At 35.6% G+C, this 15,065-nt stretch overlaps 1 protein-coding gene and 1 long non-coding RNA gene across 7 annotated transcripts in view; one reads left to right on the forward strand and one right to left on the reverse strand.

The window, feature by feature from the left end:
• ap3b1a (adaptor related protein complex 3 subunit beta 1a) overlaps positions 1–15,065 on the forward strand; it is a 762,544-nt gene that overhangs the window by 10,932 nt on the left and 736,547 nt on the right. For 4 of the 6 annotated variants that reach the window (XR_015519913.1, XR_015519914.1, XM_087300589.1 and 1 more), the window contains exons 2-3: positions 7,162–7,237; positions 7,323–7,397. Coding sequence is in view for 4 of the 6 variants with exons in the window: in XM_087300589.1 (XP_087156715.1) it covers positions 7,162–7,237; positions 7,323–7,397 (151 nt within the window). In the remaining 2 variants the exon portion in view is untranslated. Of the gene's footprint in view, positions 1,947–7,161; positions 7,238–7,322; positions 7,398–15,065 lie in introns of all 6 variants that reach the window. The other 2 variants (XM_087300587.1, XM_087300588.1) reach the window with 1 other exon arrangement.
• Positions 985–7,689, reverse strand: LOC147838747 (uncharacterized). Its single transcript, XR_015519982.1, has 3 exons — positions 4,853–7,689; positions 3,582–3,771; positions 985–3,489 (listed from the first exon to the last, which is right to left on the reverse strand). It is a non-coding gene; the product is annotated as an uncharacterized LOC147838747 (long non-coding RNA).

The raw sequence follows: 15,065 nt of genomic DNA on the forward strand, positions 1-15,065 counted from the left end.
GCAAGGTCGGCTTTTTCTGAGATGGTTGAGAGTTTTTGGTAATTTTAGACATCAGGAACTCTCTCTAGCCGTTTTGACTTCAATGGACTTATTTTCCTTTCTTGCCACTTTGGGAAGTCTTTTGAGGGGAGTCTTTTGAGGTTGAGCATCTCTAGGAGCATGTTGATTTCTTTTAGGAAATTAGAAATACTTAGAATTGTTAATGTTAGTTGACCATTTTCTAAATACAAGTCACTAAAGCAGGTTACTTGCAACATCTGGATCATTTCTTAGTCCAATTTAGAACTCTTTCAACCAATCATATTCCAACAGAGAACCAAAAAGTAAGCATATATTTAAAAAAACAGCCAGATCTCAGAAGTTCTTACCTCATGTTTGGAAGTGGAGGGAAAGAAGCCTTCAGTTCATGATAATAGTGAACCACTGTCTTGTTATTTTAAGTTTAATGAATATCCTTTCCGTGTGACTAAATTTGGCTACAAGACATGCAAATTGCAAGATCTGCTTCTTCTGTGAAGGTTGAGAGTTTGGTGGTTTTAGACATCAGGAACTCTCTCTAGCGTTGTTTTTCGGTCTTCAATGGACTTATTTCCCCTTCTTCCCAATTTGGGAATTAGTATCTCAAAGGTCTGATTCTTTTGAGGTTGAGAATCTCTATAGGACATGTAGATGATTTTCAGGAAATTAGAAATACTCAAAATTGTTGATGTTTGTTGACCATTTTCCAAATACAAGTCACTCAAGCAGGTTACTTGCAAGCTCTGGATCTTTTTTCAATCCAGTTGGGAACTCTTTCAACCAATCACATTCTAACAAAGCCAAAAAGTAAGCATATGTTTGAAAAGCAGCCAGATCTCAGAAGTTCATATCTCATGGTTTGAAGTGGAGGGAAAGAAACCTCCAGTCCATGATAAGAGTGAACCACTGTCTTCTTATTTGAACTTTAATGGATATCCTTTCCGTTTTACTAAATTTAACTACAAGTTGTGTGACTTGCAAGATCTGCTTCTTCTGAGATGGTTGAGAGTTTATATTGGTTTCAGACATCAGGAACTCTCTCTAGCTTTGTTTTTTGACTTCAATTGACTTATTTTTTCATTCTTCCAACTTTAGGAAGTCTTTTTAAGGGGAGTCTTTTGATATTAAGCATCTTTATTGGAGCATGTTGATGATTTTCAAAAAATTCAAAAATATTTAGAATAGTTGATGTGGACTATTTTCCAAATACTAGTCACAAAAGCAGATTACTTACAAGCTCTGGATCTTAATCTAGTTGGGAACTCTTTCAACCAACCACAACATAGAACCAAAAAGTAAGCATATTTAAAAAAAAAAAAACTGCCAGATCTCGGAAGAACATGGTTTGAAATGGAAGGAATGAAGCCTTCTGTCCATAAGAGTGAACCACTGTAACCTTGCTGCTCTCTCAGCGCTCATGGATCTAATTGATGGTCACACTGGATGGTTGTGCGACTGATGCACGTGGCCATTAACCAGATGATTGAGTCAGGCAGGAGGATAGAGCTGTTTTGTCCCTCTCTGGTCCTCTTGACGGCAATATAGTGGAATGAGAAAGACATTCACTCTTATTCCCTGTTGAAGTTACTCTAGGCTTTTGCTTCCAAGACTTAATTTTTTGAGGATTATTGGATGTCATAATCTGATTTGGATGAATATTTTTTTAAATGATTGTAGCCTCAGGAAGCTCTTTCTGATGGACAGATGAACTGCACCTACAGCGCTTTCAGCTTTGGTTGATATCTTTTGTACACGTTTAAAATGAATGGAGGTTTGGGAAACTTGCGTTTGGAGGCCGTCGGAGCAATGCGCTCCGCTCTGGTTTCTGCTGAAAACCTTCAGCTCAGTCTGAAATCCGACCTGAGCTCTGAGGAACAAGCTCTGACCAACAACCACACCAGCGGGAATGAGGAGAAGCCAAAGAGAGGGTATGACAGATGCTCACAAAAGCCAAGGAAATCCACTTTTTCTGGCAATAAAAGTCTCATTTTCTGGCACAGTTAAATTCAATCGCTTTGAAACAAGGAATTAGACACAGATCTAGTGGTTTTCTACTCTTGACATTTAAAGTGATTTTTTTTTCTGTCCGTCTTTCCATTTGCTATTTTATTCCATGATCGATTGTTTGATTGATTAAATCATTGATTGATTGATTGATTGATTGATTGATTGATTCATTCATTCATTCATTAAATCATTCATTCATTCATTCATTTGTTCATTCAGCATTTAAAGTAATTTCCTTCTGTCTGTCTTTCCATTTGCTATTTCATCGATTTGATTGATTGATTCATTCATTTCGCATTTAAATTGTTTTCTTTCTCTCTTTCTTTCTCTTTCCATTTGCCTTCAGTGAATTAATTTGATTCATTAAATTATTGATTCACTGATCCATTCATTCATTCATTCATTTGGCATTATAAAGTAATTTCTTTCTGTTGGTATTTCCATTTATTATTTCATTCAGTGATTTAATTTGGTTGGTTGATTGATTGATTAATTGATTCATTCATTCCTTTATTTGGCATTTAAAACATTTCTTTCTCTCAGTTTTTCTATTTACTATTTTGTATCATTCAATGATTTGATTAATTCGATTTGATTGATTGTTTGATTTAAATCATTGATTGATCGATCTATTCATTCATTCATTCATTCATTTTACATTAATTTCGTTCTCTGTCTTTCCATTTTCTATTTCATTCAATGATTTGATTAATTGATTGATTGATTTATTCATTCAGCTAGGGCTGCACGATAAATCGAAAAAAGATCACAATCTCGAATCAACCCTACACGCGATCCTAATTCAGCTTTTCTACGACTCAGCCAATTCTATTTTCAAACGCCTACTTTAGTGAACACAACCTGCATGGGCTGTGAATAACAGGTAATGAAGTTGTAAATAACGTTAAGTTTGTTGCACAGAGCGATCGTTTAAAGGCCAAGCGGGAGATTTGATTTGCATGCATATGTTTCTTCCTCACATCAGCCGTACGCTTATTTCGCGCCGTCGCCATTTTAAAGAACCAAAGCGAGGCTGCGGTGGGAAGAAACACGGAAGTATAGGACCAGCACTGTAAACATTGCAGTAACATTCTGTGTACTACCAACCTCCTGCTGTTGCCGAGATTTCAAAATGCAGAAATGTTGTAAACATCACTTTAATATCATTCAGTAAGTTTATTTAGAACAAATAAAAGCAATTTAGCATCAAACAACATCACAATCTCTTTAAGAGTATTATGCTCAGCAGCTCAAGTGTCCTCCTTGGATTCAATTCATGGCACCAGTTAAACACCGTGGGGACACTTCCCTGCTTCAGCCTATGTAACCCGGTGAGCGATAAAACACTGCAGTCCTCTGTAGCACACCCTCGTGCTGTCTGTAATAGTGTTGTCCTGGTACTAAAGTCTTAAAACCCTCTATTTCCCGCTAACATGGAAGCGCTGCTGAGTGCGGATGACTCGACTGATCTTTACGGCTGCTTCGCACTTCAGTCTCCGTGTATCTGTGTTCGCACTCAGTTTACCGCTCTTCACCCAGTACAAACACAGATACACGGAGACTGGAGCGCGAAGCAGCCTTGAAGATCAGTCAAGTCATCAAGCGGATTGCTCGTCTGTTTGTGTTTGTGCTCGGTAAACAGCGGAGGTTGAACTGATGACCTTCTCGGCCAATCACAAGCATTTCTGTTGAACACGTGAACACAATGGCAAATCAGCGCTGTTTTAAGAAAGCTATCAACAGTGCCTTAAATCAGGGTTTTTCAAAGTCTAAGACAGTGGGCCTCCCTTTTGACACAACTTATCCATTGGCGCCCCCCTCCTCCCAAACACGCACGCACGCACGCACGCACACACACACACACACACATATTTGTGCGTATATATATATATATATATATATATATATATATATATATATATATATATATATATATATATATATATATATATATATATATATTTATACAGAATATATAAAGACACAGACAGATGTCAGAATGTTAACTCACTTTTATCATCATTTGCATGAAAGTGCAATTATTTAAAAAAAAATAATAACAAGTATTTTAATATAACGTTTTAAAAACTAGGATGATGGTTCAATATGAATAGAACAGATCCAAGAACTGTCCATCCCAGTCAAAACAGTCGAAGCGTGGGTCGCATGCTGTCATTAGCCAAAATATCTTGACAAACCACCCATAAAGGTTGTGTGGTTCATTAGCTGGTCCTGTCCACGTAAATCCTAAACTCAAATACTGATCATCATATAGTCGTCTTTTGGGTTTAAGCCCTGAACTTGAAGGCTTTTGTGGCAAGGGGGCGTGGCCGAGAGACGTGGGAACGGAGTGAGGCCACCGCGTAAGTGGATACTTTTGCTTTCAGTTTGACTGCAGTCCCCGTGAGGAGCTGCCGTCACTGTTATTAATAAATCATTTTAAAACTGCGTCGGTTCTCCGCCTCCTTCTTCCCGGCGGCCAAAGGGCCGTGAACTTCATTACAGCTTTGAATCGGGGGGGTCTCAGAAACCGACCCATTGTATTAGCAGGCATATACCTGTATTGGCGGGCTTGCCAAACAGAAGCGAATTCACAGCTATGGCCTTCTAGGTAAAAAATGTTTTCTTATATTTGACGTATTATTATTATTATTATTATTATTATTATGCTTTGTTTAATTAAAACGTTTAAATATAATAAAAAAAATACATATAATAATTAAACTTAATAATTATATTTTTATTATAATATATTTTTCCCGCGCCTCCCCTGACATGCTCTGGCGCCCCCCTGGGGAGGCGCGCCTCACACTTTGAAAACCCCTGCCTTAAATGATAGCGAGAAATTGACGTTTTCTCTCTTAATTTAGTATAGTGACAAGTCTAATATAATGAAAGAGTCAGTTTATTAACTCGAGTTTGATAAATGGCATCTAAAACGTGTGTTTGGGAAAGAAAGTGTTAGCTAACTAGTGCCATTTCCCTCAACTTAGCTGAAAAAGAGCTCTGATATCCCTTTTTGTTTTCACCATTCATTCAGAATGGACCTTCGGGTCAGACGGAAGGCGGTGAAATGATAAATTTGTGTCACTTTCTCTTTGCTGATTGGATATATAGCCAACTACACAACAATCCTATGGAACTCCCAATGATACTTTTGGGTTGCTTCCCACCACAGCCTCGATTTCGCTTTTAAAAAAGGCTTTTCTTTTTTTTTTCTCTCTGTCTTTCATTTGATTGTTTGGTTGGTTGATTGATTCATTCAAATTTTTTTTTTCTCAGTTCTTTCATTTGATATTTCATTCAATGATTTGATTGATTCATTCTGTCCATTCATTCCGTTCAATTGATTGTTTGATTGAATCATTGATTGATTGATAGATTGATTCATTCATTTGGCATTTAAAATTATTTCTTTCTGTCTTTCTATTTGCTATTTTCTTCAATGATTTGATTTGATTGATTCCTTCATTTAATTCGATTGATTGTTTGATTAAATCATTGATTTGATTGATTGATTGATTGATTCATTCATTCAGTTTAATTGATTGTTTGATTGAATCATTGATTGATAGATAGATTGATTCATTCATTTGGCATTTAAAATAATTTCTTTCTCTTAGTCTTTCCTTCAATAATTTGATTTGATTGATTGATTGATTCAGTTCGATTGTTTAATTAAATCATTGATTTGATTGATTGATTGACTGACTCAATTAATTAATTAATTCATTCATTCATTCATTCATTCATTCATTTGGTATTCAAAGTAATTCCTTTCTGGATGTCTTTCTATTTGCTATTTAATTCAATGATTTATTTGATTTGATTTGGATTCATTCATTTATTCATTCATTCATTCATTCAATCAATCATTTATTTGGCATTTAAAATATTTTATTTTTGTCAGTCTTTCGATTTGCTTTTTCCTTCAATGATTTGATTTGATTTGATTGCTTGATTGATTTGATGGATTTATTCAATTCGATTGATTGTTTAATTCAATCATTGTTTAATGCATTCATTCATTCAGCATTTAAGGTTATTTCTTTCTGTTGGTCCTACCATATGTTATTTCATTCAAAGATTTGATGGATTTGATTGATTGTTTGATTTGAATCATTGATTGATTGTTCCATTCATTCATTCATTTGACATTAATTTCTTTGTCTGTCTTTCCATTTACTATTTTGTTCAATGATTCGATTAATTGATTCATTCAATCATTCATTCATTTATTCGGCATTTAAAGTAATTTTTTCTTAGTCTTTCATTTGATTGTTTGGTTGATTGATTCATTGATTGATTCATTCATTCATTCATTCAACTTTTCTCTCTCAGTCCTTTCATTTGCTATTTACTTCAATGATTTGACTGATTCATTCATTTAATTCAAAAACTTGCATAGAAGTTTGAGCTTCCTTAAATTTCAGTTTATGTTCTATATCACAGTATCCCTGAGATGATGGTAAACCATCTTTAACTTGTCAATGACAGCACTGTGCAGACAGAGGAACGACCAGAATTTGCACAGACTAATCTAATATGTCTTCAATTGTCTTCCATCAGCATGATTCTTCCTGAATTTAATGTTGTTGTAGGCCAGGGCTTGCAAAACAATTTAAAGTGAATAGTTCAATAAACTGAGGAATAATTTCTGTGCTCATGGTCATCTGATTTACGGTAGGTCACATGGCGTGCATGAAATGTAATATCTGAAATTGAATATGAAATAATATACAGTAGTCAACATTTGATCAAAACCGTTCATCAACGTTGTCCTAAAACTATTCAGCAACACTCCTTTTTGTCGTGGAGCAATTAAAAAAAAAATTCTTCATTAACAATAATACAACAAATATAATATTTAAATGATATTTGCATTAAATTTATATAAGCGTTTCATATTATTGTAACATAATGAACATGTTATTTTAATATAATTCTGGTGAAACATTTTATTTATTTATTTAGTTTATTTGTTGACCAAAATAATACAACTGTAAATTGCTTGCAGATATTTTTATCTTGAATATATTATGTGATATATGATCCTGGTTATGTTCAATAATTGCATATTGAAAGCTTTTCCACCATGATTTTCTGTTATGCCGGAATCCTCTTGTTTCTCTACAGGAATGAAGATCTGAAGGAGATGCTGGAAAGCAACAAAGAGTCTCTGAAGCTGGAGGCCATGAAGAGGGTTGTGGGGGTATGTCATATTATCTTTGATTATACCGTATGACTGCGTTTATCAGTCAACATCTGTCTCATTCACATCTTTATCTTTCTGTCAGCTCATTGCCAATGGAAAGAATGCATCTGAGCTTTTTCCAGCAGTGGTGAAAAACGTTGCAAGCAAAAACATTGAGGTAAGAACAAAAATCATGGCCAAAAATCGCACATGAGTTTTTTTTTAAATCTCTGTTCAGAACTTGCATTCAACCTTGAGTAATGAGTTCATGCTGAAAAGTGTAAATGGTGTGTGAACAGTCAGACACACTGTACAGACACAAAAGAATGACTGAAAAAACATCACATACCTGTATTCTGCATTCATCGCATTCATAATTTCATATTTGAGTTATTCTAAAATGTTTTCTACATTAATGGACCCTTCGCTAAGCCCCGCCCTTCTTAGTTACTGTTGCTACGCCTGTCAAGCTTTCATGCCTGGCACGGCTTTTTCAATGTGTGTGCGCCGGTGTCAGACATTGCCAGGAATATAATGTCATTTTTGGCGAACAGGTGAGATATCTGAGAAAGCCAGACAGAAAAGGACTGCAGCATGCATTACAGGGGTATATTCACCACATAACAGGCAACCGCTTAGAGATTAAATCAATTAAAATTGTAGATAGCTTAGCCTAGCCGCCTCATACGCTGACCATTCAACAGCTTAGCTCATGCTCCGCAGAAGAGCATTTAAAAATAATCTAACAATAACAAATGAAACCTTGATTTCTCTATTTTTAGCCAAAAAGCCTGATAGATTAATTGGTGTGCAATGAAATATAGCCTTACTAACCGACGAGGAAACGCGCATGACAGTGCTTTTACATCGTGCATTCATAGAAAGAGCAGCCAGAAAGGGAAACTGATGGATTTGTGCCGAATATTAGCATCATTGACCCATAACACCGTACAGTAAGTTACCTATTACTGTCAGTATGTTTGTGTGCTCTTGATAAATGACTGAAAAACAGCTGGGGGTGAAGTATATTGATCGCAGCTGCTCAGTTTGTGATCATATCTCTGTTTGTTCTGTTGATTTGTAATTTCAAATATTCGAAGCTTGAAATAGATGGAAATATGAAGTTCAGTAAAGTTAGCAACATTCGTATTTTCCAGATCAATAACTCATGTCATTATGACCCATTCGCTATTAGTATGTTACTAACGTTATGGTGAAGGCCTAAACAGAGCATTACTCATAATATCGAGCGAAAAAAAAAAAAAAAAAAAAAAAAAAAAAAAGAATAAGACAGCTGTGAAACATAACCAGCTTTGTGTTTTTGTAGGAAACACAGTTTAGATCTGTTTAGGGTAAGAGGTGTGTGAGTTATTGCCGTCTGTCTATCACTGAATGTGTCAGGAATATCAAAACAAAACCAACTTAGCTCCGCTCCTTTAGCGCCCCTCACACAGCTTGATCCACGCTGGCATTTGTCTTCTTGGGTTTGAGGTTTTGAAAAGGGAAAAAATTCCACCATCCCATCCAAACTTTAAGGAGACCTGGTATCAGATTTGCACAATCCATATGCACTCGCTCGAAAGCTTGACAGAGCCCCTGCGCGTAGCTACAGTTGCTAAGCCATGATTGGTGGATGGCAGTTTTTGGGCGTGGCTTAGCGAAGGGTCAATCTTACCCCTTTTACAAGGTGTAAAATAAGCTTTTGGTGTTTCCAGAAAGTGTCTTGCATCAAATAAACAGCCGTCAGTGATAGACAAACTCGGATGTAGCTGAAATGCAGCTCAGTAGTCAAAAATACCAAGTAAATTCATTTCATGGGTTTGTGGTGGAGTTTATTCAAGCCTTTCTGAAATGATGAGTCACAAACAAATGCTGTTTACAGTACACACAAACACACACATATTAGCGTTTACTGACACCATCCGGCAGTGATTATTATAGCGGTTAAGAATTACACGGTCTTTATTACTAACATGCTCTGTTTTAAAAATGTTTAAAACTTCTAAAACAAATAAAAATCAGAGAGAATAGTAACAAATATTTTAATCCCAGTTTATTTAAAAAAGTCCTATGGAGATGTGTTTACATGCTATTATATACAGGGCTTTATATTAACACCCGCCAACCCGCCAAATGTGGGTAGATTTCAGCTTTGGCGGGTTAGACAGACACCTCCACTAGCCACTTTGGCTGGTTGAAAATAATTTTTAAATTGTAGTTTTCCTAAAAGCAGGGTTCGACAATATAAGGATGGCCCAATATGCGTGCAAATGTGATCTTAGAATCGAGAAGTAAAATAATTGTGATCACGCGAGCAGAAGAAAGCAAATGAATACCGAATGAAAGGATGATGATCACTCGCGCTAACAGCTGATGTGATGCGTGCGACTTCTTAAAACGTGTGCGCGCGACTGCTTAACGCGTGCACGCTCCCGAATCGTGAAGCAACCGTGTTTGGAACAGGTTCTGAAAACGCAACTGTCATCAGTTCTCTTTCAAATAAACTAGACAAAAAGTGATGAACATGTACTCACAGTCCTGATGCTTTTAAGAGCTCAAAATGTGTCTTTTTGTGAGCAGCACTGGTTGCTTTCACTTTGAACAGATTATTAAATGGCCTAAAGTTAACGGCGTACATGTGATCATTCTTTCATTATCACATACGGTATGTTTCACCTGCTTTCATTTGCTTACGGTTTTATTTGCTTTTATTTTTGTTAAAATGGTTTAATTATTATTTTTTTTTTACAACATTGCTTTAATGGGAGACGAACTCTCCATTTATTTGCAGTTAACTGGTGATCCGAGAGATCTTTAGCCACGACAGATTACTGTGCATATTTTTGATACATGACAATAGTTATTTTTTAAAAGTCAATTGCTTTTTTTTCTTTTTCAAGAAATGTTTTGTTTAATAAAAAGTATAGTATACAGCTATTATTTTGCTTGTCTTGACACATTACAAATTTGTGGCTAAGAAATAATTATTGTTTCGTGTGGTTATAAAGATGAACTTGGTACATCGTTAATTTTGAGCTCTAAAAAAAGTCATGTGAAATAAAAACTAATTGCAATATAACACTATGAAACCCTGACCCATTTGCTCATGCTCATTAAACAAACTCATACTGGACACACAAAAAGAGAAATGAATGAGGACGCATGTGGACATAACATCAAATTTAAATCAAGTAATTTTAGCATGTCAACGTCAAATTTATGCATATAAAATATATTTTCCCAACAACAAAATTGTGGCTAGTGAAAATGCAGAGGTGCTAGTAACATTGGAAAACTACTAGCCACCGTGGCCGGTGATTAAAAAAGTTAATGTAAAGCCCTGATTCTATAAACATGGCACCTGTCAATCAATTCGGCGGGTGGTGAAAACTGCACTCCTATATTACGTTGAGGTGGGCTTCAAAATCACTGAGATTTGGGTCCTATTTTACCGTCAGGAAATTGAAAAAAGAGACTTGTGATTTTTATCACTCCAATATAACTGTGGACACACACTATATTAGGGCTGTGCGATTTGGGGAAAATATCTAATTGCTTTTTAGTGACATGTATTGCGATTTGCTATTTAATTTACGATTTAATTCAGTCTGGTTTTAATTTATTCAAGCTTCAGCTCGATGATCTTAAAGCCGTGTCAACAATTCTGCGACAGCTCTTAAAAAAATGACTAATTGACTTTTAAACCAAAATATTCCCACATTACAAACGCTGTTTTTCTTTGATATTAATTAGTCTATTATTGCTTCTAAAGCAGCAGATGCCATCATCCCACTGGTCAGCGCTTTCCTGTTTGCTGTTATTGTGGGCGTGGTTGCACAGTTCTGATTGGGCAGAATGAAAGTGCGCTCACTCAGTTGGCTAGTTAAAAGCCCTGGTCAGATCCCTAGATTTCGGCATGATTTCCTTGACGTAGGGTGTGGTGGGAAGACGTAAATTGCAAATGGACATTGTGACACAAGATTCAATCAATTCTTCTCGTGTGAAGTGGTATAGTTTACCACAGCCGTTACCATATCTGCGATGCCTCACGACACCACCGCATGTTCAGTTTTCTGAAGTATAGCAGACTGGTTTTGAAGATGTTATTTTTGTTTACATATATATTTTATATTGCAGCCTCTTGCGATTAACTGATTGCGACGTTTCAAATTGCGATTAGATTTCGATTAATCGCACAGCCCTACACTATATATACACAGTTCTGTTCAAACAGCTTACAAACGTTGACTTTCATCATAGGTGCCCTTTAATTTTTTTTTGTTGAAACCTGATTACGTATAAAAATAAGATAAAGCAACATGTAAGATATTTGTTGTCTTGACTTTTTGTCATAAAATTGCTTTACAGTGCAAAATCGGTCATATAAATTTTTTATGATGCATCATTAGAGAGTAAGAAGAGATGTAATTTGCCAAAACTACACACACACACACACACACACACACACACACACACACAGATAATAATCAGCCGGGCAGCTAAGGGGACCCCAGCGAACCAGTTTGTTTTTGTTCAGGCTTCTGACAGGGAAGCCCTTGTTGATGAAGAGTGAATGTTTTCGATGGAGAGAAGAATGTTTGGACAGGAAGATGGAAAGACATGAGCGGTGGTTGTGAAAAGAGTCCAGAGTATGGCTTGTGTGTGTGTGTGTGTGTGTGTGTGTGTGTATGTGTGTGTGTGCGCGCGCATGTCTTTTTTTTTTTTTGGTTTGGTAATTGCTGTTCCAGAGGCCCAGTCACGATCTCTGTGTCTCCCCCACGACTGAAGCTCGGTGCTGGGCAGCTGTGAACCGAACACTGCTGCTCTCTGGAGCTCAGAGACTAGGGTTGCTGGTGCACACGCACACACGTGGGGCTAACCACAGGTGTTAAAGATGAGAGCATTGATCCACTCACTGCAGGGTTACACACACATGCAAGCACTTATATACTTGACCTCAGAGTCAATGATAGGCTCCACCCCTCCTTGGTTACTGTTGCTAACTGAGACCAGTTTAATTGAAAATGCTCAAAAAATTAATTAGTTGATTTTGAATCAATTGTGTTTGTAGTGTGGTACAATTGAATAAATATGAGTCTTTCTTTGACATTTTAAAATCTTTTTTTTTTTTAATAAATTGATTCATGGGTGACGCAGTGGCGCAGTAGCTAGTGGTTGTTGCCTTACAGCAAGAAGGTCGCTGGTTCAAGCCTCGGCTGGTCAGTTGGCATTTCTGTGTGAAGTTTGCATGTTCTCCCTGCGTTCCCGTGGGTTTCCTCCAGGCGCACCGGTTTCCCTCACAGTCCAAGGACATGTACTATAGATAAATTGGGTAAGCTAACTTGTCCGTAGTGTATGTGTGTAAATGAATGTGTGGATAATTTGACCTGTCGGATGAACGCCGCTCACTTTAAAGTTAATTTTGCCGAATCCCTGTGTTTATCACTGGGTGACAAGCTGTTATAATACGCTGAAAGCATGAAGTAAATAAAATATTAAATATGTAAACAATATATTTTATTTCTGAGAAAACAACAAACTCTGTACCGCATCGGATGTCATTTCCTCACTGTAAATGCTAGCACTCCCGTTTTTTTTCTGCCAACTCCCTGCGCTCATTCTGAATGTTTACAAACATGGTCATTTATCTATATCATAACTTTAACTGTTAAAAGCTGTTAGTTAGTTAATTAGCTAAAGTGACTTTTCTGAATTTGATGGTAATATGGGTGACACGGTGGCTCAGTGGTTAGCACTGTCGCTTTACAGCAAGAGGGTCACTGGTTTGAGTCCAGGTTGGGACAATTGGCGTTACTCTTTGTAGTTTGCATGTTCTCCCCGTGTTGGTTGGGTTTCCCCCCCACAGTCCAAAGACATGTGCTGTAGGTGAATTAGGTAAGCAAAATTGTCCATAGTGTGTGTGGATGAGTGTTTCTCAGTACTGGGTTGCAGCTGGAAGGGCAACCGCTGTGTAAAACATATGCTGGATAAGTTGGTGGTTCATTCCGCTGTTTCGATCCCAGATTAATAAAGAGACTAAGCCGAAGGAAATGTTAAGCTGCTTTGAAACTGAAACACTTCTGTAAAAAGCACTATACAAATAAACTTAAATTGAATTGAATTATATAAACATTATAATATGTTTCTAAAATGTCTGATGAATTATTATGATGATTTTTGTGTCTTAGCTGCAAATTGTTTTAACTCTGCATAATTATTTATTTTAATTTATATAATATAATAATATTTTAATAAATATATATTTTTTTACTTAACAATTCGACTTAATTTGTCATTTTATAATTTTCCTTTATTACTTTTCATGTTCTATACGTTGCTTCATTAATTCATTAATTTATTCTGTAATTTAAAAATAAATGAAATTAGTTTTGTTGTAATTGATTCTGTTCTGTTGCTTTTGACTTATTATTTATTAAATCCGTAATTGCTATTTGTTTATTTCTAATCTCATCCATTCTTCTTTAGTGTACTTTGTTCAATTGTTACTTTTAGTGATTTACTTGCATTGTTATTCATATTTTTCTTTGCTTTAATCCACATCATCCATTTCTTAGGGTTTTTTAAACCATATTTAGCAACTAACCAAAAATAACGTTTGTATTTAGTTTCATGATGGAGCTTTTGGAAATATAAAATAATGTTATTATATACAGTTGAAGTCAGAATTATTAGCCCTCCTGAATTATTTGTTTTATTTCGGCTAGAATAAAAGCAGTTTTTATCTTTTCAATATTATTAGCCCCTTTAAGCTATATATATATTATTTGATTGTATACAGAACAAACCATTGTTATCCAATTACTTGCCTATTTACCCTAACCTGCCTAGTTAACCTAAGTATCCTAGTTAAGCCTTTAAATGTCACTTTAAGCTGTATAGAAGTGTCTTGAAAAATATCTAGTCAAATATTATTTACTGTCATCATGGCAAAGGTAAAATAAATCAGTTACTAGAGATGAGTTATTAAAACTATTAAGATTAGAAAGGTGTTGGAAAAAGTCTACTCTCCGTTAAACAGAAATTGGGGGAAAAAAAAAAAAAAAAAAAAATATATATATATATATATATATATATATATATATATATATATATATATACACACACACACACACACACACACACACACACAGTTGAAGTCAGAATTATTAGCCCCCCTTTGAATTTTTGTTGCTTTTTTTTTTTTTATATTTCACATTATATTTAACAGGGCAAGGAATGAGCACAGCATGTCTGATAATGTTTTTTCTTCTGGAATAAGCCTTATTTGTTTTATTTCGACTAGAATAAAATCAGTTATTAATTTTTTAAACACCATTTTAAAGACAAAATTATTAACCCCTTTAAGCTAACTTTTTTTCGATAGTCTACACAACAAATCATAACCTGCCTAGTTAACCTAATTAACCTAGTTAAGCCTTTAAAAGTCACTTTAGGCTGTATAGAAGTGCCTTGAAAAATATCTAGTAAATTATTATTTACTGTCATCATGGCAAAGATAAAATAAATGAGTTATTAGAGATGAGTTATTAAAACTATTATGTTTAGAAATGTGTTAAAGAAATCTTCTCTCTGTTGAACAGAAATTGGGGAAAAAAATAAACATGGGTTCTAATAATTCAGGGGGGCCAATAATTCTGACATCAACTATATATATTCATGTTGTCACAATTGTGTGAAACCCTGCATATTTACAGTGTAACTACAGTAATCTTACTTCTATAAATGCCAGCAGTTTGTTTAGCCATTATCTAATTGGCATGCGCACGGCTGCTCCAATCACTGATCAGCAGGCCGCTGTATGCAAATGTGATTAAGCAGAGGGGCA

Source organism: Danio rerio, chromosome 21 (assembly GCF_052040795.2).
Source record: "Danio rerio strain M-AB ecotype USA chromosome 21, GRCz13ab, whole genome shotgun sequence".
NCBI lineage: Eukaryota > Metazoa > Chordata > Actinopteri > Cypriniformes > Danionidae > Danio > Danio rerio.